At 44.0% G+C, this 23156-nt stretch overlaps 1 protein-coding gene across 2 annotated transcripts; it reads left to right on the forward strand.

Moving 5' to 3' along the window:
- The first annotated feature begins 601 nt into the window (after positions 1-601).
- aclya (ATP citrate lyase a) lies at positions 602-23089 on the forward strand. Of its 2 annotated transcripts, none has more exons than XM_060040080.1 (28): positions 602-756; positions 2016-2194; positions 3620-3742; positions 5620-5682; positions 6216-6406; positions 8226-8305; positions 8776-8906; positions 12261-12379; positions 13461-13597; positions 13676-13737; positions 13840-13957; positions 14174-14328; positions 15071-15164; positions 15704-15845; positions 16195-16363; positions 16736-16840; positions 17080-17276; positions 17780-17861; positions 18243-18353; positions 18722-18849; positions 19156-19249; positions 19537-19691; positions 20342-20492; positions 20738-20881; positions 21192-21305; positions 21438-21520; positions 21762-21838; positions 21929-23089. In XM_060040080.1, the coding sequence occupies exons 2-28, from the start codon at positions 2036-2038 to the stop codon at positions 22021-22023; spliced, it is 3279 nt and encodes a 1092-aa protein (XP_059896063.1). In that variant the 5' UTR covers positions 602-756; positions 2016-2035; the 3' UTR covers positions 22024-23089. The 2 variants fall into 2 exon arrangements, with proteins under 2 accessions (XP_059896063.1, XP_059896055.1); XM_060040072.1 differs by having other exon boundaries at positions 606-761.
- Positions 23090-23156: the final 67 nt, after the last annotated feature.

Here is a 23156-nt window from a genome sequence, read left to right on the forward strand (position 1 = left end):
TAAACCAGTTTACAGTTTTAACACTTGGTAATATTAATGCTGGGTAAACAAGTTCATTTCACAGAAGTCCCAGGACCCAGGCCAGAAATGAATTGCAACCATTGGCCAATAGTGGCGAAATTAGACTACTAACTTGGGGAAATGTTAATGTATTATTGGATAACTTCCTTATTTGAATACCGGCTATGATGGAAACTGTTTAAAAAAAAATGTGAGGCTGAATTAACAGGTTTTCTCATTTATGTTTGTCCTTGCGATTGAAAATTTACCAGTAGCCTGCATCTCTGCATCTTCCCTTGAATTAACTTGATAAAGATGTGGCAGTTAAAGTAATTAATTGGGCAGCTATGCGTTTAGGGCAAGGAAAAGTTCGTGTAAACATCACTGAATTAGTAATCCCTCACTGTCATGCAACTATAATTAAAAATGATGTGGGGCTATTTGTGTGAGATTTAATGTGAGTAGAGGCGAACAATTGCAACCAATCACTGAGAGGTTTGGGTCCTTTCACAGCTCTCTCCACGACCTATCGGGGGCGTAGGCAATGTGAAGCAACGCATAGCGCTGTGCTGTTTGAGCCAATCAGAAAGCAGGAAAAACGTGCGTCTATCGGTCGATGAGAAACAAATGACATGTCCCACGCTTCGCTCGGCAGATGCGCACCTGCTAAACCCAGGAATCCGTGCAGTTCACGATAGACTACCACATCTCCAAGACCCAGGGCTTCACGGAAAGCGGCACTGTCGTTCTTCAAGAGTAAGGTAAAGGAATTATTCTGATTCCTTTTTTCTTTTTAAACAGCTTCATTGAATAGTCGGTCTCAACTCACGTTGTGAAGTCTGAGCAGGTTCTGAATCAAGTCATACGGGTCTGTCAGCTTTTGCTGACATCCAGTTAATTTGACTTGAGCGCCATAATGATAGTAAACCTATTTGTTGTAGTGTCCTTCATTATTTTTTTTAAACTACTTCATAATGATTCAAATTTCTCGTTCTTACCAATGCTCTGTTAAATTGATCAATGTTTCCAGATGTATGCTCTAATTGTAGACCTATGCAATTCAGAATGGTTGTGTTTTCCTAGGGCAGTGTGTCATTTAACAGTCCCGGCGGAAAGGATACGAATGATCGGGACTTTTTCCGTTGAGTTGTCTGGATCTCTTTCTCTCTTTCTCTCTGTCTCTGTCTCGCTTGTAATTCATGTTAAACTGGCATGAGTCCAGCAGTTTGGAGACATAGGGACGTTGTCGATCAATACTGAGAAAGCTCCACGACACATCCATTAATCACTATAAAGAGGCACTGTAAAGCTTGTCCGATGTCTGCATCGATGTTGACACTGCATCGTTGCTTTTTGGCTTTTGAATAATGACCCACACAGGCAACAACTAAATCCAGTCAGTCGAGCTGTTGTCTTTTAATTCTCAAATCCAGCAAGTTTAAATACGGGGTCTTTTATTTCACTCTAAGGTGCTATTATTGAGGTTAAAACTATTGATTAACTTTGCCATTCGTCCAAAGTAAGTGGACAAATGCTTAATGGGAGATGGGTTAAGTGCACTAGTTAGTCCATTCATTTTGTATTTTGAATGTTTATAATCATAATGATCCAGGAAAAGCACAGAATGCACAGCTTAAAACCTAGTCGATCTGAATGTTCAGTTAACCACGTCGTTAACTGGTTAGGAAGGTGGTAGAAAGGAGCCTGATGCAATATCAACCCTGGACGTTTCTCTCTTTGATCACAAGCATGTTTGTGTGCATGAGTTACCCAATGCAACCTTGACATGAATGATAGCTCTGCTGCCCTTGGTCAGATTGTTTTATCATTTTATGACTTGATATCTGGTGGCTCTTGTAGTGCTTTGAAGGGACTGTTGACTGGTTAATGACAGAGCTAGAGTGAAACAAACTGTAATTAATTTACGGATTTTGGTTTGACCGTTTCAATTAGCTTCCAATGTCTTTCTTTGAATAAATGGTTTCTCTTTTCTGTCGCCATCTGTCTGATTTCAGGTCATTAAAATCTGACAGTCATGTCGGCCAAAGCTATCTCAGAGCAGACGGGGAAGGACTTCCTGTACAAGTACATCTGCACCTCTGCGGCCGTCCAAAACCGGTTCCGCTACGCGAACGTGACGGCAGAGACAGACTTCGACCGACTGGCCAAGGAGCACCCATGGTTACTCACAGAGGTGAGGTTCCATCAACATTTGGTCCACTACCCCCCGTTAGGAACCCATTTAGTTTATTTTTTTTAACCCTTATTGACATGACAATGAATAGTCAATAAGGCTCAATTTGTGGCTGTGGAGAATAGATGAGCACAGAAGCAGAGTATCTTGTTGAATATAGCGTAGTGAGCTTTGCTTGATTTATTTTCTCAATGCACTATTATTAACATCTGTAGTTTGTAATTACTTAGTAAGTTAATTGTGTCTGAGGTAACAATTCTGCTAACGAGCAACAAGAGGCCATTCTGTCAGCTTCTTGGCGTAAATGAAACCGAGTAGAAGATGGACTGGGACCGCCTACATGGGAATATGCACTTGCCTTATTGAACCGGCGGTAATGGAAAATAATAGCCTTTTCCTTATTTCTAAGTATCACTTCTTGCTTGGGTCTTTATAATCAGTGGAATCTCCAGATGGGACTAGATACAAGTAATGGCTGGCTAATTAAATGACAGTGACTCATCTCCCAGGGTTTAGTCTTCATCCTTTCCCCTCCCTCTCCACTGCACTGCATTTTATCTCTGAGCTGTATAAATGGGCTGTGGCAGGACAGGGAGCGGGGGAAGGCATATAGGGGAGGAGAGATGATGGCAGTAGCACAATTGATTACGAAATGGCCTCCCCCCCCCCCCCCCCCCCCCCCTTCCATATCGTAATGGCTCCAATCTCATTAGTCACTCTCAATCTCCCAGGTCACTGAAGAGAGGTCACAGGCTTGCTGGGCTATGACTGGATGTGAGGGGGGATCTTCGTTCCTTATTCATTGTTCACCCTGTCGGCTGTCGTTTATTAAAATGTTGTCATCCACTCTAGTGTACGATATGATTCTTGAAGGCAATTATAAATTAAAAGCTCTTCAACCTATTTCAGAATGTTTCAGAAGTTATAAATAATGCATGTCAAATCGTAATTTTATGTTAACAAGACCTAGTTTTTTGAGGGTGTATAAAACGGAAGGCTGTAGGGCACCCAACCATTTGAATGTGGGCATTTAGAAGACGCCTTCATCCAAAGGGAAAAAAATGTCACAAGGCACATCTCACCCTCTGCAACGACTTTAATTTGGTTTGGTCTGAGATAGGCAGCAAAAGGTTCAATTTACAAAGAGCCAGGTACTCTTGGATACCAACTGTAATAGCCCTTTTAACAAATGAATGAGCATGATTTCATCCTCTCACATTTGCAAACAAACGTTTCTGCAATTGTAATTGTTTTTCACTAAAACTAATTTGTATTTGAGCTCTGATTTACTTGTACAGTGGAATCTATTGTTTATAAGACTACTCGGGTGTTATGTGTGCTTGCTGCACTATAAATGACCCATAAAGAATGATGAAGATCTTCTGCATCTGAACTGGGATGTTGTTTCTGTTCCTCCTCTTCCAGCGGCTGGTGGTGAAGCCCGACCAGCTGATCAAGAGGCGGGGAAAGCTGGGCCTGGTTGGCGTCAACCTGGACCTGCAGGGCGTGAAGGCGTGGCTGAAGCCTCGGCTCATGATGGAGACCACCGTATGTAATTTAGCAACCCCCCCCCCCCCCCAGCCCAGCCCCCTCTCACCTCATTAATAATCAGTGCTTGAACTGAAAAGTGCGTAATGACGGACCGGTACATAGAGCGATTTGACACATTGACGGCCCCTCTGAAAATCAAAGAGTGCGAGAGCACCACGGCACATCGGTGTCCGTGTATGCCGTGGCCGTGCCTCACGGTGCGTGGACTGTCTGCGCACCAGGGGGTGCATCATGGGCGACCATTGATTACACTTTACACTGGCCTGTCTCTCGAAACATGCCTTTCTGTCACCATCTCTGCGGTGCGGAGAACACAGACAGACAGACAGACAGAGAGAGACAGACAGAGAGAGAGAGAGACAGACAGAGAGAGAGACAGAGAGAGAGAGACAGAGAGACAGACAGACAGACAGACAGACAGACAGACAGACAGACAGACAGACAGACAGACAGACAGACAGACAGACAGACAGACAGACAGACAGACAGACAGAGTTCTGGGGTTCACTCCCTATTTCAATAATATTGATTATGTTATTTATGTACATTCACACACACCCCTATGACAACAACTCCTGGAACATTAACATTTTGGTACTATGGCTTTGGTCTTGCAACTTGTGATGGGCACATTTAATTATTAGAACATACTTGGAGAATATGAATTCGCTTATTTTTTCTTATTAACATGTCGACAATGAAAATATGCCTAAATTGTGGTCTAATTATAAAGTTGTTTGGCTTGCTTTAAAGTTCTATGTGGACGGTTTAGGATACCCATCAAATAATTGTGAATAAAGTAAAGATATAAAAGAGACATTTTCGCCAATGTCTGCTCATAGACGTGTGTGTGTGTGTGTGTGTGTGTGTGTGTGTGTGTGTGTGTGTGTGTGTGTGTGTGTGTGTGTGTGTGTGTGTGTGTGTGTGTGTGTGTGTGTGTGTGTGTGTGTGTGTGTGTGTGTGTGTGTGTGTGTGTGTGTGTGGTACTGGATTTATTCCGTTTGTTACAGTGGTCCTATTGGTTCAGCACACGGTCAAATGAAACCCAGATTTCGAAATTGTAAGAAATTCATGCTCACATTTATTAACAATTATTTTGGCAGTCTGAAATTGTATCATTAGAATTCATCATAACTTGACCGTAAGTACAAACTGGAAACCATATTTTGGCAACAAAAACACAACACTTATTTAGGTATTGTCTGAAAAGTTTTTAAACAAAGCAAATTGTGTTATATTTGCCTTGGCACCACCAGTTATTTTAATACAGCCAACAGGAATTCAGTTGTATACATAGCATTTATATTTCGGTTGCACATTTGTATTTCTTTTGAAAGGGTTGCGGACCATTTTTTTCCTATTTTATTTTCCCTGGAGAGTTAAAGGGTTGGAAATGGCATTTCATCTATGGGTTTATCCTGAGGCTCCGAGATGCTATTATTTTTCTGTCCCTTCATTTAAGTCATACTCTCTCTGCAGTTGCGTCAACGGCTGGCTGCACTTCGCCAGCCCTTGGTGACTGTGTTCCCAGGGGCCTTTACCGGCGATTTGATGACAGCCAGTCCAAACGCTCTGACAATGTCACTGTTGTATTCCTGCCTCCAGTAGCATAACAAGCCCCCCCCTCCCCACAACCTTCCTTGAATCCTGTCTCGAATTCTTCAAGTCCTGTCTCTCTCTGGGGATAAACAATGGAGTTTATTTTCGGCCTGTTGCTTGTCATTTTAAGGTAGCAAGAATTTCCAGTTACAGATCCACAACTTCTGGTCTTCATGTAGTACTTTATAAATGTATGTTTAGATATTTTTTGAGTTTCAGCTTTTGAGCTTGGATAATTGGTTGTGAAATTATTTTGATTCAACTGTGTTTCGTAGGTGGGAAAAGCCAAGGGGATTCTGAAGAATTTCCTCATCGAGCCATTTGTCGCCCATAAGCAGGTGAAGCAACTCATTACATTTTATTACATATTAACGTGCTTGACAGCATTAATCTGTTATTGAGGGTTATCAATGTGTGCATTAAGCATCAGAAAATGATGATCCACATAATCTATCAATCTTACTTCCATTCAGTTTATCAATTTCCTTCTATTCTTTCAAGCCGTTTAATGGCTGGATTCTATTTTCCCTCATGGTTCGTAGCTAAGCGTGTGTCCAATTACATTCACATTACGGCCACAATGCCTATTCACAGAGTGTCGGACTTCGAGGTAATACAAATCGAGAGGGGCTGGAAATTCAGACCACACTCCTACAATCCTGACTTTTTCCAAAACTGAGCTTATTAGCTGACTTGGTATTAATTTACTTTTGGACATTTTCAAGGAAAGATATTCTGTAGGTTTGTTGTATGTTATGGTTATGGTTATGGTTATTCAATGTTTTAAGATCCGTTTTTTTTGTTGCTTTTTTTAAGCAATGCTGGACCACTACTAAGCGAGATGGAATTTTAACCTTCCCTTATCGTTCAGGAAGAGGAGTTTTACGTGTGCATCTACGCCTCGCGGGAGGGCGACTATGTGCTGTTCCACCACGAGGGCGGTGTGGATGTGGGTGACGTGGACGCTAAGGCGCAGAAGCTGCTGGTGGGTGTGGACGAGAAGATCACAGAGGAGGCCGTCCAGAAACAGCTGCTCACCCATGTCCCCAAGGACAAGAAATCGTGAGTTGTACCTGATCCCGCAACGGGCTCGAGTGCTTCACCCGAGGCCCTTTGGTGCATTGTGAATTTAATCCATCTGAAACAGAAGTGAATTCTACTTACAATTTATAATCTAGTTATGTATGTATGCATGTATGTATGTATGCATATTATAACCATACAAAAAGCACCAACTGTGCTTGAATGAGGTTTGGTCATCCCTGCAGTGAGAAAGAACCCGATGTCAGTCGGCAACAATATCTTCTATATTTTTTGAAAAACTCCACATCACTCTGACGCACAAAGTGTCCAGTAGAATAGGGCGCAGGAGCGTGTATCTAGTCTGACGCACAGGCAGTGGGCCAGCGACTGGGATGAAATATGGCAGTGCAGTAAAAGGTTTTGCATCTGGGGCCAGTGGTGAAAGGCATTGACGTAGTTGTTCCATCAGTGTAATGAACCCCCCCCCTTCCCCCTTTGCCCGCTCTCACTTGCTTTTCCTTGACAGCAACCCCCCCCCCCCGCCCCCCCCCCCCCCCCCCCCCCCCCCCCCCCCCCGGCCTCCCCTCTCCCCACCCCGCAGTCCATTACCAAGCATGCTAACATTCAGAACACGTCCCGTCTGCTCTGAGGGACAGAGGCAGTCCCGCCCACGGCCCAGCCTCTCCTCTCTGGGCAGCAGGCGCTGGCTGGAGTCCCCGTCTTGGCTGACATTGAGATGGATAGACCCCATTCACCATGCCACACCCTTGGAGCACCTCGCTGTACGCCATAAACCCGCATCCCTTCATTGCTAAATGGCGCCTTGGGATGCTGAGTCATCACGAGGTGACGGAGGATGTGGAGGGGGAGAGCTACCAGTGTCTCTCAGAGGGGGGGTATCAGTCCTGCTGACAAGAGGGGCCAGACATGAGTCACACAGGCTCTGAGCTGCCGGTATCCAGCTGACGGACAGGAGGGCAATAAATTGCTGAACCAAACCAGATCTCCCCACCCCCTCTCCATATCTCTCCCGCCCTCCCTTGTTGCGACGTTTTGACAGCTTGTGGGGGAGGGAGCAAATTGCATTATTTTTCCTCCTTCCTTCTTCGATGCTGCCTGTTGTTTTGGTTGCTGCTGCTGCTGCTAAGAACATTAAAGTATTCGATTTGATAAATAACTGACGGAGAAGGGAAAATATGAGCCCTATATTGGCTGACATTTTGATAGTCAAAAGCAATTGCATTGACCAGACTCAAAGAAGTCTGGAGGGGAGGAGGACGTGTGATTGGACGACTACAGAAATAGTCTGGGAGGGAAAATGACATGTGATTGGACAGCTACAGAAGCAGTCTGGAAGTGAAGAGGACTTGTATATGAAGGTCTAGCTGGGCTGCTTGTAGCATCTGCAGTTCTATCCCTCTCCGTGCGCACCCCCACTAACCAATACTGTAGGCAGTGTCAAGGACCTTCCAATAAGGAAGATCCTTGAAACACTGACATTTTTAATTGCCACTCTGTAAAGTTGGGATACCTATTGTTTGTATAACCTGACTTGGTGAATTACATCTTTTTATATATTTATTAAACTTATTTTTTCATAATACCAGTTTGCATCTTTAAAGTGTTTTGGATGGATCAAAGCTAGAGACACCAATTTCTCTCAAGGTTTCTGTACAAGGACTGAACAAAATAACTTGTATGTCTAACGATGCACTTGACTGATCAGTTCACAGGTTCTCCATGTTGGTTATATTCTTGAATATCGTAGGACAGATATCAGTCACCTGTGTTTTAGGTAATATACCTTCTAAATCCCAAAATACAAGAGCTCTGATCCATGAACTCTATGTCCCTGCAGTGTCCTGGCCAGCTTTATCGTGGGTCTCTTCAACTTGTACGAAGAGCTCTTCTTCACCTATTTGGAGATAAACCCACTAGGTATGTGTCTTTACTACACATTTTACCACATCTTTACAGGTCTGCATCATAAAAGGAAAACATTGGTTTATTTATCTTCATAAATATGGCATGAGATAATGAAACAAAAATCTGAACATGAAAGAGGAAATTTTTAATAAATTGCATAATCCATTAAAGAACATGTTGATCCTTGAGGGAAAGATGAGTCAGAAATTCCATTTGTATTTATTTTTTTTACACCGAAGGGACCAGGAAAATATTAAATAATTCATGTCCGGTCTACCGTGTTTGATGATGTTCTTTTATAATGAAGTCATCTGGTCTTAGCAGCTGTTGCTAGGGAGACGTGGGACTTAGAGCAGAGACCTTCTTTCATGTTTGGCCAATCTGTATGTATTTGAAGTTATTTTATCCTTTTCTTTCTATTTAAAAAATGAAAATACTTTATTTCTTTTTTTACCCCCCCCCCCCCCCCCCCCCCCCTCCAGTGGCTACCAAAGACGGCGTGTACGTTCTTGACATGGCGGCAAAGATTGACGCCACGGCCGATTACCTCTGCAAAGCTAAGTGGGGAGATGTGGAGTTCCCCCCACCCTTCGGCCGGGAAGCCTACCCAGAGGTAACGTCTTGCTGTCTGTCTGTCTTTGGCCAGAAATGTCCCTATATATCCAGTCTGTAATTAAATCAATGAACATTGCAGTTAACTAATACTTTCCAAGCAGATGCATATTACAATAGCTAAACTTGAAAAAAGCACATTATATGTCTGTACTATTACATTTTTACCAATTTTATCAAAGAATCCAATATTACCCCGTTATTATGTGACTATTCGACCGTCTACCTGCATCCTGTTCGCACAGAAGATGGGAACATTTAACATGAGTGCAACTCTGTATTTAAATTGAGGACTGCTCTGTTATTTCCGATGTTCCAGAGAGGCCGTCAATGAGGAAGTGAAGAGTCTCCTCTCCACAGTGGTTAATCAGTCTGAGTCAGCTTCGGCGAGTGTTCCTTGGTTTCTATGGCAACAAAAGAAAGGCCCTCAGCGGTAAAGGTCGTCTAGAGACTACGGTCTGTTCCTGATTTATAATTGCAAATGATGTGGGTTTTTTTCATAGAGCTGCACTCATCCACTTTGATAAATCAAAGAGGCTTTGCTTCTCTGGCCTCGTGTCCATGACAAGCTCAAGAAGAGCCCAGCGTTGATGTTGTGGTGCATTCCTTATGGGCAGAGCGTTGGAACCGTACCTAGTGCCACGCTGCCTTGGCATTCTGGGACGCCTATTCTCCTATTTAAATTTCGCCATGAATTCTAATATGCTGAATTTTCAATAATGACTTTTCGGGAATTGTTCTCCAGAAACAAATGTACACTCCAATCTAATATTGAGTTAAAAGAAAATAATAATTACTGTTGAATTGATTACTAATTCATAAAATATACTACTATACTGCCAGTCATCTGTTCATAAAATCTGAACTAATGACCTATTTGCTCTACCTGGTGACCAGCTGCTGGGGGTGCAGAGCCAGCTCAGCCCCCCACCCAGCCCTGGAGCTGGCATCCATGCTTATCACGGGCTTCATACACAACCACACAAGAACACAAAGGCCTTCCAAACAAGAGCCTCAAGAAGAGAACACAGCCCATGATCACTGTAGAGATTTGTGTCTGATAATAATAATAATAATAATAATAATAATAATAACAATGATACACTTTATTTGTTTAAAGGGGTGATATCATGCTTTTTCAACATTTCCCTAGACTGTTATCTGACATATGTATGCATGTTTTAGGTCTGCTAAGCTAGAAAAATCTAATTCCACGGGGGAGTATTCGTGCCCACCGAGAACGGCCCTCAATAACTGTGTTAAACAGCTCGTTTGCGCTCAAATTTTATTTTCGTAATAGTGTGCAGTGGGCGGGGCAGAAGTCGCGCATCCCGGCTACCCACAATGTTGAAAACTTCTCTGATGCAAATTTGCCGATGCACGCACAAAGCGTTCGACCAATCGCGGCAGAGTGGCCTACTCAGGAGGGGGGCCTTAATGAGACGTGATATAAATCCGACCGTTTTTGAAGGACTGAAATTAGTTTTGTAGAAATGAGCTGTGTGAGAATCATAATCTTAATTTTTATCATACAAATGCTATTATTAACCCTAAAAAAAGCATGATATGGGATCTTTAAACCACCTTGTGCTCGAACACGCACAATAAAAGGAATCGCATACACATTTAAACATGAAATCAATAGAGGCAGGGATGAGTTGAGTAGATACAAACCAATAAATATATAGGCAATAAATTATCAGGGATTTATAAATGATAACTCGTTTGTATGAATGCAATTGAAAATAAATAAATAAAAGAGTTTTAGAATTTTAGAAAGATTGAAACCACGAGCCTGCTGTATATTTGGCTTCAAAGAGATTTAATCTATCCTAAAAGTGTTTCTGTCCTAAAATGTACATATTTCAATGTTCTAGTCTGGTTTCTTCACCGGCTTGCCCGGCCGCTCTTGAGTAGCAGAAGGGTTTCTCTTATTGAGCGGCTGTAGCCTGGAAGGGAAGTGGTGGGCTGGTGGGCTTTAGTGACAGCAGGTGCCTTTGATTGGCTGTCTCCCCCCCAGCTGTGACTACCTGCCACGAACTCTCACAGGCACTTCTATGCATCAGAGACACTGTACTGCAATCTTAGTCCCTCAAATCTGGGTGGACGATGTGTTTCTCTTTCTTTCGCTTCATATATGTTCGGAGAAATCTTGTTGTTGGAAGACAAGACAAGCTTTTTTATCAACACCGGTAATATAATATGTACCTGTATAGTTAGGGGTCCGAGCAGCGAAGCTGCTTGGTCCCCTATTGTTTCTGTAACGTTTTTTTTTTTGTTTTTTTTATTCTGTAAAAGTCATACTGCAGCCTATATCGTAAGTCGAAAACCCTTGAAATGTTCAGGTATGGTCACCAATAACCCCCTCTAACCATAAACCCAAATTTGTGTTACTGCACCCAAAGGTGGCGCTATTGTAAATAATCATGAATTAGGCTTATTTCTCCTCACCAGATTGACCTGGAATCAAAATTCTTTCATAATATTATTCTCTAGAATTGGATGCATCTATAAAACCCTGGTCTTTTGCTCTAAAAATGTTTATTTCCCCACAATTTCATAGAAAAGCCAAACGCCCACAGTCTCAACCCATTTTGCCTATATGACCATTTTGTTATTGTATGTCTACCATACGGCTATCATTAGGTGGATACCATTAAGAGTGCAGATTTTCAGATCTGTACTATTTTAAGAAAGCCCTTAATTCTCTTGTCAAATGTGCGCTTGGAGTTTTCTTGATGTTGTTTGCTTATCAGTAACACTCATTGCACATGACCGCAGCCTTCAACAAGACTAGGCTAACCTATTGCTAAACCTATTGTTTCACTCCCTAGACAGAGTTGAGATCAAGGAGGTGAAACACTTCGTTATCACTGGTTCACCCTACTAACCTTAGCTAGTCTCACAAGGCCAGCCTTTCAATACTGAAAGTGTGGGACACGGCGTTGATTGACTGTCAAGTATGCCAACTAGTCAGAAAGAGGCCTTGATTGACATGCTACTGTCACCAATCAAGGGCCGTACAAAGGGAACAGTGCTTGTGTAAAAACAATGAATCAAACCTGAATTTTTAAAGGTGATTTGTAACAATCTCTCTGCGATCTATCAAAAAAAACAAATGTATAGACTGATTAATCCCATGGATGTAAATATAACAATTTACCGCTCTGTGACTGACGATAGTGACAGCGAATGAGAATCGTGTCTTGAATTCCTTGAGACGCTGGCTTGCTCCACTTGTCCTGAACCTTTGACACATAGAGCCCGTCACACGGTGACTCGGTGCAAATCAACAGAAGAGGCTGGGACCGGAGCTCACCTTGACCCCCTGACCCCTTTCCTTCGGCTCTCGCAGGAGGCGTACATCGCAGACCTGGACGCCAAGAGCGGCGCTAGCCTGAAGCTGACCCTGCTGAACCCGCGGGGGCGGATCTGGACCATGGTGGCGGGCGGAGGCTCTTCTGTGGTTTACAGGTAACCCAAGGGGACCACCAGGGGGACCACCGTTAGTGCACTGGGTTGTTCAGGGCTCTTCATGGTCCCATGTTCCCGCAACGCAATGACCACGCAGACCCTTCGACGCAGTCGTGAACGTTTATGGTTCTGCGACGGGTTCAAGTAAGCGGACCAATCACAGCCCTTGCTGCTGCGCCGCCTCGACGGAAGGTTACGATTTTTGGGAGGCGCACGTCCGGCCCCCTGCGGTGGACGCAAGGAGGGTCCGCAAGAACGTAAGGGGTCCGTAACCCCTTTGCCGTTGCGTGAGCATGGAACCATAAAGAGCCCTTTAGACTAATGGTCTGATCTGGTTCATGCATGTCCAGGGGGGAAGGAACACACTCTTTCAGAGGTGGACCATTTACGCTTATTGTGTTGCCCTGCTGTCTGTTCCGCAAGTCTGTCTTGATCTATAAACAGAGGGTGAATGAAGCTTCAATTATTTCATACTTTTGTATAATATTTAATTGCACCTTATTTAAATAAGGTTCTTTATAACGTAACACAATGTTTTAAGTTGCTTGGTTATTTTATACTTTAGAGGCTGTCGTCGACAGAGCTAAAACGCATCCGGTTTTAGCACTCCTAAAGCAAACCTTTGATGGCACACACAGAGAAATGGATGTTATTCAAGCAGCACTGCACTCGACTGCCTGCTCAGCTGTTGGCTCTAAATGAGATCCCCTCTCTTTCTCTCTGATGATGACGTTCCGCCAAAGGATTCTGCAGGAATATGCCCAAGACTCCGTCTGTCGGGGGGGGGGCGGGAAAGTGCGACTTTCATACTCACAGACTGTGACTAATTATGCCCACTGTGTATGGAAAATGAGTTTTTTTGTTTACGCTGAATCACTGAATCAAAAAGTAGGCTTGTTAAATTGTTGATGGGTTGACTACACACACCTGTCTGGTTTGGGCACTGCTAATTAGAATCGGGTTCATTTCCGCAGTATCTGTACACAAGTGTGTAATTATCCCTATAGATCAACGTTTTCAACAAATCCCAACTTTTATGTTTACATATTTCAGTTACTAACTGAAAACACTCCTCCCATAGCGACACGATCTGCGACCTGGGCGGGGTCAACGAACTGGCCAATTACGGGGAGTATTCCGGAGCGCCGAGTGAGCAGCAAACCTACGACTACGCCAAGACCATCCTGTCCCTCATGACCCGAGAGAAACACAACGAGGGTAGGCTGTTCCCCTTTGCATCTTGAGATGCTGAATAAGTACATTTGATTATTTACCCCCGGCCATTTTGTTTTGCAGGAAAGGTTTTGATCATTGGTGGAAGCATTGCCAACTTCACAAATGTTGCCGCTACATTTAAGGTAGACTGAGTCAATTGTTCCCCCACATTTCACTGTCAAAAATAACATTTCACTTGTTTGCTTAGTTTTTCCAAATAACATGTTCCTCTGCGTCGTGGACAGGGAATAGTCCGGGCCATCAGAGACTACCAGGTACCTCTCAAGGAGCATGAGGTCACCATTTTCGTTCGTCGCGGTGGACCTAACTATCAGGAAGGACTGCGGGTGATGGGGGAAGTGGGTGTGTACCTCAAACCTAGCCAGTGTGTGTGTGTGTGTGTGTGTGTGTGTGTGTGTGTGTGTGTGTGTGTGTGTGTGTGTGTGTGTGTGTGTGTGTGTGGGTGGTTATTAATGCGGAAGCAACTTTTTACATAACTTTTTAACTTCTTGAATAACTGCTCTGATCGATTTTCTGATCTGCAATTGAATTGGCTCTTAAACCTTTGTTGTTCTTCAGGGAAGACAACTGGCATCCCCATACACGTCTTCGGCACCGAAACCCACATGACTGCCATCGTTGGCATGGCGCTGGGCCATCGACCCATCCCCACCCAGCCCCCGGTCGCCGCCCACACTGCCAACTTCCTTCTCAATTCTAGTGGTGGCTCATCGGTATGACACCGATTTTGAACATTTTTAATTTTTTTATATCAATAACCCATCAAACTTAGGAATCATCCCACCATTATTTCAAATCCTGATAAGAAAACCACTATTGGTCAGCAACAGTGAGAGTAATGTCCTGTATGGCTGTCCGTGGCCCTGGGCCACACTGTAGGCTGGTCAGTTTGCAGTTTGCAAAAGGCTCTTTTGTGCAGAGACTTCCAGGCGGCTTTGTGTACTTCACTTGTCCCTTTTAGTCGGGACACAATGAACCACTGCTGCTGCTGCTCGGAGGCTTCCATTAAAAATGTGCAGTGAGGTGGCTTACAGAGCTCATTCTCCAAGTGCATGTACATGCCTGCCTCTGTCCTAGCCTTTACACTTTCTTTCTTTCTTTTTTATTTGCATATCTGTACAACATGGGTTGGTTTGATTGGGGCTTTAGTGCATCCTCAGGAATGCATTGCGACATAATCTGGTAGCGACCTGAAACCAAAATATAAACAAGCTGTATCGATTGATTCACACGGCTGCAGAGGAAGCATATTAACTTCAGAGACTGTACCTTGAAATTTGATGATGCTTGACTGTCTGTATGTCGCAAAGTGAAATACTTGAGGAGAAACTGAGGACTGTAACATAAAACGTTTACCATTTTCGTCACATGTAGTAATGCAAAAAGCCTGGTGTTCTACAGAGAGTGTGTGTAATGCAGTCTGTTGGATGTTGATGTGGGGCCTCTCATGTCCAGACTCCTGCGTCCAGCAGAACCGCCTCCTTCTCTGACAACAAAGTCAGTGCTACTAGCTCACCTGCTAAGAAGCCCAAGACGGGCACACCCGCTGGTAAGAAGTTTAAATGCACTGCGACACTCACTCAGTCAAACCGTTTCCCCTTACACCGCTCTTCTTTTCTGATACATTGCGCAAGAATGCATTAAAATTATAGTTTTAAAGCTCCACCCTTTGGACGTCTGAGATGTTGCAGCCTAAATCTAATATCCACAGTAACTATAATTCAAAAACGCATGTTTAGAAGTTTATTAGTGAAAAGCAAGCAATCTTTTGAAAACAAATGTGGGACTTGGACGTGGCAATACATTTGGACCAGACTATACAAACCCTTCAGATGAGTGATATGAAATTAAGTGCCCTTTGTTCTAAACCAGTTTTCTTACAAAACTTTTAATCCCTGTATAGTATTTTTTTCTTCATGCTCAAATCTTGACAAACAAAATCTTTGAATGAGGGGTTCAGGATCAGGATTGGTATTAAAGACCAACATGGCGGTCTAACCCTTACCCTAGTAAATCTCTTGACTTTTGAGAAAAATGTGGCGGTAAAAAGCTTAAATGGTCTTTTCTCTCTCCCATTTCTGTCCATAGCCAAGGCAACCAACCTCTTTGCCAAGCACACAAAGTCCCTGGTTTGGGGCATGCAGACGCGGGCTGTGCAGGGCATGCTGGACTTTGACTACGTCTGCTCCAGGGACGAGCCGTCGGTCGCTGCCATGGTCTACCCCTTCACGTGAGTCGGCCTTCAGCTGGGATGACTCGGATCTATTCAAACTTGCATTTGTATTAATCTCGAAAAATGATTTTTGTCTGGCTGTGTATTTTTTTTTTTGTATTTGTGCCATTTGTTCCTCTATTGTATTTATGTATTGTATCTTATTTATGCTGTCTTTTGGTTACTATTTTTAATTAATTTTTAGATATCTATAATCTATATTTCTCCTTTTTAATACGTTCTCAATGTATTTCAAAGGAAGAAGAAGAAAAACAAAATGTTTTAAAGAAAGAGCTTTCCTTTCTCTTTTATGCAATCTGCAATACAAATAAATCCAACTTTTCATGTCCTGCCTGTTGTCTGCCAGTGGGGACCACAAGCAGAAGTTCTACTGGGGCCACAAGGAGATCCTGGTCCCGGTCTACAAGAACATGGCCGACGCCATGAAGAAGCATCCCGAGGTGGACGTGCTCATCAGCTTCGCCTCGCTGAGGTCGGCTTTCGATAGCACTATGGAGACCATGCAGTACCCCCAGGTAAAGACCCCGAACATGGGCACCCGGTCAGAGGACTGCCCTGAGGGTAGTGATTCAATTCATGGCCATGAGATGAAAACATGTTGGCTAATTTAGACAAATGATTGTAAAATATTCTCAAAGGCAGGCTTAACATTTTAAAGAATATATTTTACCATTATATTACCTGTTTTAACTCTCTCAGTTATATACATCTGGCAAACACGTTTTCCCACTTCTGCATGATCCAGTTCCTAAATGATTAAAACACAGTTTTTTTGTCCCATGCTACTTATGAACTTTTATTGAAATGCATCATGTTACCAAAGTAAGTCGTGGAATGCTGTTCTGGTCTCTAAAGCTGCATATGCTTGGTATGATCTTGTCTTTTAGATTCACACCATAGCCATCATCGCGGAGGGCATCCCAGAAGCCCACACCCGGAAGATCATCAAGAGGGCAGACGAGAAGGGTATCAACATCATCGGTCCAGCCACGGTTTGTACCTGCTGGCCAGTTGAAGGCTTAATAGATTCAAAAGAATGACTTCAGTTTATTAATAGGCTGCTTTCAATTACACCAGCCATGTTGGAGCACATACAAATGGGCCTTTTCTATTCATCGGCTCGTACAATAATGTATTTATTCGGCATGTTGCGCGAGGTCTTCTCCCTAGTGGGACCCCAACCCGTGTCCCCGGTGTCATTGCGGGCCTCCCTGTTCCATGTGCTCCCCAGGTGGGCGGCATCAAGCCGGGCTGCTTCAAGATCGGCAACACGGGGGGCATGCTGGACAACATCCTGGCCTCCAAGCTGTACCGGCCCGGCAGCGTGGCCTACGTGTCCCGCTCCGGGGGCATGTCCAACGAGCTCAACAACATCATCTCCCGCACCACCGACGGCGTCTTTGAGGGCGTGGCCATCGGAGGGGACAGGTGTGTGTGTGTGTGTGTGTGTGTGTGTGTGTGTGTGTGTGTGTGTGTGTGTGTGTGTGTGTGTGTGTGTGTGTGTGTGTGTGTGTGTGTGTGTGTGTGTGTGTGTGTGTGTGTGTGTGTGTGTGTGTGTGTGTGGAATAATAGATAGCAAATATTAGGGGTTGCATAACCGCAGACGTTGTCGATGAATCCCCTCCCCCCTCCTGCTTTTGAGGTGAGGTGGAGTTGGACGCAGAAATCTTTGGGTTGACTGCGGTGGTGACAGCTATTTAATTGTATTTGGTCAGGCGCTTTTGTGCTCGGTGTAACTCTGTGTTTGCTTCAGCAAAAACTCACCAACTGATGTCTTTCCTGCCACCGCCTTATTGGTAGTGTGTGAAATGACGTGCCAAAGACGACGTCGCCTGGCAGGGTCGACTCGTGGATGTAACGTCAACCCGCCGATTCGTCTAGTAGACTATCCGACCCCTCGAGAATGTCATGGTCTGTTTCTTGTCCCCCAGGTACCCAGGCTCAGTGTTCACGGACCACGTGTTGCGCTATCAGGACACCCCAGGGGTCAAGATGATCGTTGTTCTGGGAGAGGTGAGGGGCATTGGTTAACACACAGGACAGATATTCCTAGAAACAGCCATCACAAACTCATCTCAAGCTTCCAGCTGAACCATCTTTTAAATGTGTGAGACTGTGACACCTTGATCGGTGGGCGTGATATATCGCAAAAAGCTGCGTAACTTCCCATTGATATGCGTGACGCCACCCAATTACACAATTATCCCGAAAGGTTTTTCAAGGGTGCGTGATGACTGTTGGAAGACCTCCCCCAGCCCCGGCCATTTCCTTTTTTTTGCCAATTGGCTCCCTACAAGCCATGCCCACTTCCAAGAGGCTGATTAATTGGCGCCGGTCTGGTGTTTGCTCTTCTGAGCACATTTGCTGCTGTTATTCCACCATTGTTTTCTGTAGATTGGAGGAATGGAGGAGTACAAGATCTGCCAGGGGATCAAGGAGGGCAGGATCACCAAGCCCGTGGTGAGCTGGTGTATCGGAACCTGTGCCACCATGTTCACCTCAGAGGTAAGGGGGTGTGGAGGATTGTTTGACCCTAACCATTAGGTTCTTTGCCTCTTATTTTTCCTACATGATTCGTTCCATCATAGTATCCTTTTATCCTTGTATCCTAGTATCTTTATTTTTTTAAAGATATACTTTTTAGGTATCTTTATTTTTCTTCCCAAGTTTGACCGTTTTTTGTGTGATCTGATGCATAATCATATTGAGGTCATTTTTTTGAGGGTCTATATTAAAGTGTCTTTATTGTTTGCTTGAGTGCTCTTTTTTTGAAGTGTCATTTCAAATTGTATTATTGTTATAAACAAGCTTAACAGTAAAAACCTCTCTCATTTCTATTCACTGATGTATATTTATTCTAACCCTCCCAACAGGTCCAATTTGGCCATGCCGGAGCATGCGCCAACCAGGCCTCAGAGACGGCCGTGGCCAAGAACGAGGCACTGAAGGAGGCCGGAGCATTCGTCCCCAAGAGCTTCGACGAGCTGGGAGACCTCATCAAGTCAGTAAACGAATGATCACATCAGTCAGTGGATCCTAAAGGTTTTCTAGTCCCTGAACCATTATCGTACTTCCGGTTATTTGGCACACATGGAATTAACTTGGGACAAGGAACTCGTCTTTTCTGCTACACAAAGACCCCATTACACCTGGCTATCGAATATGAATAGGCAATCGGATATGAATAGGTTATCGCCAAAACACATATATATAACTTGGTGCGATGTGATCTGCACCATAAGCCATGTTGGTGTAGTGTAATTTCTGGCAATGGGCTAACCTGGTCGTGATCTTCATCCCTGTGCAGGTCAGTGTATGATGATCTCGTGGGCGAAGGCGTGATTGTGCCAGCAGCCGAAGTACCCCCTCCCACCGTACCAATGGACTACTCCTGGGCGCGGGTCAGTAGACTCAAGTACCGCTTACATATTCCTTTTTGCAGCGGAGGAAATTTTATGTTTGTTTGATTCTCATTGACCATCCACTAGTTACCATTAATTCATTCAAAGATCAGACTGCACAACATTTTGGTCTTTCACTATGGTCAGTCTTAACATCTTGCCGTGGCTTGGTCTGGAGACGGGGCACACAACATGTTTGAGCGCCGTGCCTGCTGTCCTCGCGGAAAAACATGTACTGATGATGATGAGAAAGAATGTTGTTCTTGTGTCCCTCTGGCCGCCTAAAGGAGCTGGGTCTCATCCGTAAGCCGGCCTCCTTCATGACCAGCATCTGTGACGAGCGGGGCCAGGAGCTGATCTACGCCGGCATGCCCATCACGGAGGTGTTCAAGTCGGAGCTGGGCCTGGGAGGCACACTGGGGCTGTTGTGGTTTCAGAGGAGGTCAGCAGTATTCCAGACCGTTGGACATCCTTCGGAGAGGACAGACGCTTTGTTTATGATTAATATTGTATTGGCATTTTTGATTGCAAAAAGTAACTGTGTGTAATGAGAATTATTTAAAACTTCTAGATGAAAAACCAAACAATAGATTACAAATTGAAGACAGACCTACAATAACATGCAGCAACTCTCGTGACAATGATAAAAAATGAGATGCCAGATAAATCCGATCTACAGAACAAAATCTGAAGATAAAGATGGAAGAATATTATGGTATTTATTGCGGAGTAATCATATCCTACACTCAGCAACCCAGTCCCGTCCACTGAAGTATTTTAAGTCGAATTCTTGACTATATTGACATTCCAGTAATGTCCTTCAGAAAAAGTCTGCCAACTGGCAGGCTGATATAACTATCACACTTAAGGTTGGACAATAGCGCGCCAGGGGGAAAAGCCGGCTCAGTGATTGGCTCCCGCATTAACGTATCGAAACAAGAAATGTATTGCTGTTCTCCAGACCCTTCTGCAGGGCCAACTCAAATCGCCGGCAGAATGGGCGGGGCGACCCAGTCTACCTTTTTTTACCATACTAAAAACCAAACATTCACTTCTACAACACATGAATCCTGCTAATGTCCACCCCGATAGGCTACCACGCTACGCCTGCCAGTTCATTGAGATGTGTCTGATGGTGACGGCCGACCACGGGCCCGCCGTGTCCGGCGCCCACAACACCATCGTGTGCGCCCGTGCCGGGAAAGACCTCATCTCTTGCCTCACGTCTGGCCTCCTCACCATTGTAAGACCCCCCCCTGCCGCTCTCCTTCTGCACGCAGGGTTTACCTGCACACACGCAAACACCTGCACTCTCAGCCAAAAGGTCCCTGGTTCGATCCCCGGCGTCCACAGTCTAGCTAGTCTATGTCCAAACACATAGCCCTGACCTGCTTCCCAATGACATGGATTCACCGTTAATCTCTTTTGGAGATTAACGTTCTGCTACATGACGGCCCGGGTCAACCCTTTGTTATGGTTGTTATTTAGGGAGACCGGTTCGGAGGTGCCCTGGATGCCGCAGCCAAGCAGTTCAGCAAGGCGTTTGATGGCGGCATGCTGCCCATGGAGTTTGTCAACAAGATGAAGAAGGAAGGGAACCTGATCATGGGCATCGGACACCGGGTCAAGTCGGTCAGTAGCCGTAGCATCTTTCCTTTTTTGGGAAACTATTTAGAATTAAAATAAAACTGTGCTCTATAATGTTGAACCGTGTTTCCATTAGATGGTAGATTCTGATAAAAAATGGTGTGATGTTTGGCTCTCAGCTGAAGGTTCAGGGTTCAGTCTCCCTGAAGGATTCAGCAGGATGCTGAACTCCTAACCTGCTCCTTACTGGCATGTTTCTCAAAAAGTCACTGTATATGATTATGATACATGCAAAAATGAAAATAAAAAGACTGAATCGTTATTCCCCACCTTACCTTTTTCGGCACACACTCAGATCAACAACCCAGACATGAGGGTCCAGATCCTGAAGGACTTTGTGAAGCTGCACTTTCCCGCCACGCAGCTGCTGGACTACGCCTTAGACGTAGAGAAGATCACCACTTCAAAAGTAAGACAGAGGGACCACACAATAACTGTTCTGTTCACCGCCACAGTCCAATACTGAACCACTTGAACTCATCCATTGTCCCATTGTTTTCTCCTTGCTTTCTTCTTTTGTTGTTGTGGTTTTTGGAAACAGAAACCAAACCTTATCCTTAATGTGGACGGTTTTATCGGCGTAGCTTTTACGGACCTGCTCAGGACCTGCGGTGGATTTACACGGTACGAGAGCTCCTTAACTTAAAAATTATTATTCAGGTATATTTTTTTTTGTTACATGTGTACTTGGAATATTGGTGCAGTCATCCTTATTTATTCAAGAAATAAAAACGATTACAAACTTACAAATAGCAAAATACACATTTGAATGTAGGAATAGCAAAAAACACATTTGTATGGTGCATGCAGATGCATCCCGCCTTCATTGAGTGAAACGCTACTTATATATTTACCTACTCCACAGAGATGAAGCGGACGAGTTTGTCGAGATCGGAGCGTTGAATGGGATCTTCGTCCTTGGACGCAGCATGGGATTCATCGGTGGGTTGTCCCTCCGTTCTCTATTCAACAAGGCCTTTCTTTTAGAGACATCCTTTTGAATAAGAATGATTTTTGTACCCATTACTTCAGGACACTACCTGGACCAGAAGAGGCTGAAGCAGGGTCTGTACCGCCACCCCTGGGACGACATCTCCTACGTGCTCCCCGAACACATGTCCATGTAACAGTCACATGTGCTGTAATGTAGCAGACCCATCTAGCCGGCCCTGACTCCCCCTCTGCTTCCAGTGGCCATCACCCTGACCCTTAATAATAGAACCCTGTTATTGTTCTCCAGCCTCCCTGGAGTCACTATGGCATCTCTCCAGTAGGCCCTGCTGTATTCATCTAGATGGGGCGTATATACCCAACAAAAAAAAGAAACGCAGAGGGAAATGTGTGGTTCTAGTTTGTACAACCTATTGTGCTGCAGGTGTAATTAAACTGTAATGTGCCATTCAGACAAAGCTAGCCGTTGTGAGCTTTCAAGATAGTGTGGGCACCTGTCAAAATGAGCCGAAACAAGTACCCTACCCTCCTGACCACAAATCCTGTTGCCAAGACGTATTTTCAGGATTTGGTGTTCCTTAGCAGTGTTCATCCCTAGTGTGTCTCTGATTAGTTGAAGAAAAAAAGAAGCTTTGACGACAACATTGTAATTCTATAAACTAGCATGTCTGTATCTCTGACTATTATATCCAAGTGCAGCACTCTTGTGTCAGTGTCCTATTAGAAACATGAGCTTTCCGTAAGCTGGAAGCCTTTAGTGCAATAATATGTAAAATGGTACTGTAGATCAGAGCTTTATTTATATATGTACATGTTCATTGAGATCTATCAACACCGTAAAATAATCATAGTTTTGTGATCATTTTGGGACAAGATTGCATGCAACATTGGACCACTTTCTCTGTTATTCCTGTGGGGGTTGCAGTAGTTTTATTCCATAAATGCTTTTGGTTTTATCTGTTCAGTTGACATTGTTCTCCATATTTTGCATCTCAAGACACAATACTGTTGTCCTACTATCCTTAAAATTATTGTTAGTTCACTCTTTCTTGTAGAGATGTTTGAACTTTTTAATGAGTAGTGTGATACATGTCATTGATTCTGAACCATGCTAATCATAGCTAATTTCGTTCCACCAGTGTTTTAGTGTGACAAAAGGTTTTGTATAACTCTCATGTAACCTTATGTGCCTGTTTGGATTCATTGTCTGTATAAATAATGAAAATAAATCAGATCATCAAAGTTATGTCCATTCATGTACACAACATAATTCATTAATTAACTGATTGACGTGATCAGGATGTGAATT

This window comes from Gadus macrocephalus, chromosome 2 (assembly GCF_031168955.1).
Source record: "Gadus macrocephalus chromosome 2, ASM3116895v1".
In the NCBI taxonomy this organism is placed as follows: Eukaryota; Metazoa; Chordata; class Actinopteri; order Gadiformes; family Gadidae; genus Gadus; species Gadus macrocephalus.

Coding starts and splice junctions, on each gene's coding strand:
- aclya (XM_060040080.1), top strand. CDS start 2,036: ATGTCGGCCAAAGCTATCTCAGAGCAGACGGGGAAGGACTTCCTGTAC. Junction 2,195..3,619: donor ACCCATGGTTACTCACAGAG/GTGAGGTTCCAT, acceptor CTCCTCTTCCAG/CGGCTGGTGGTGAAGCCCGA. Junction 15,846..16,194: donor GCCATGGTCTACCCCTTCAC/GTGAGTCGGCCT, acceptor GTTGTCTGCCAG/TGGGGACCACAAGCAGAAGT.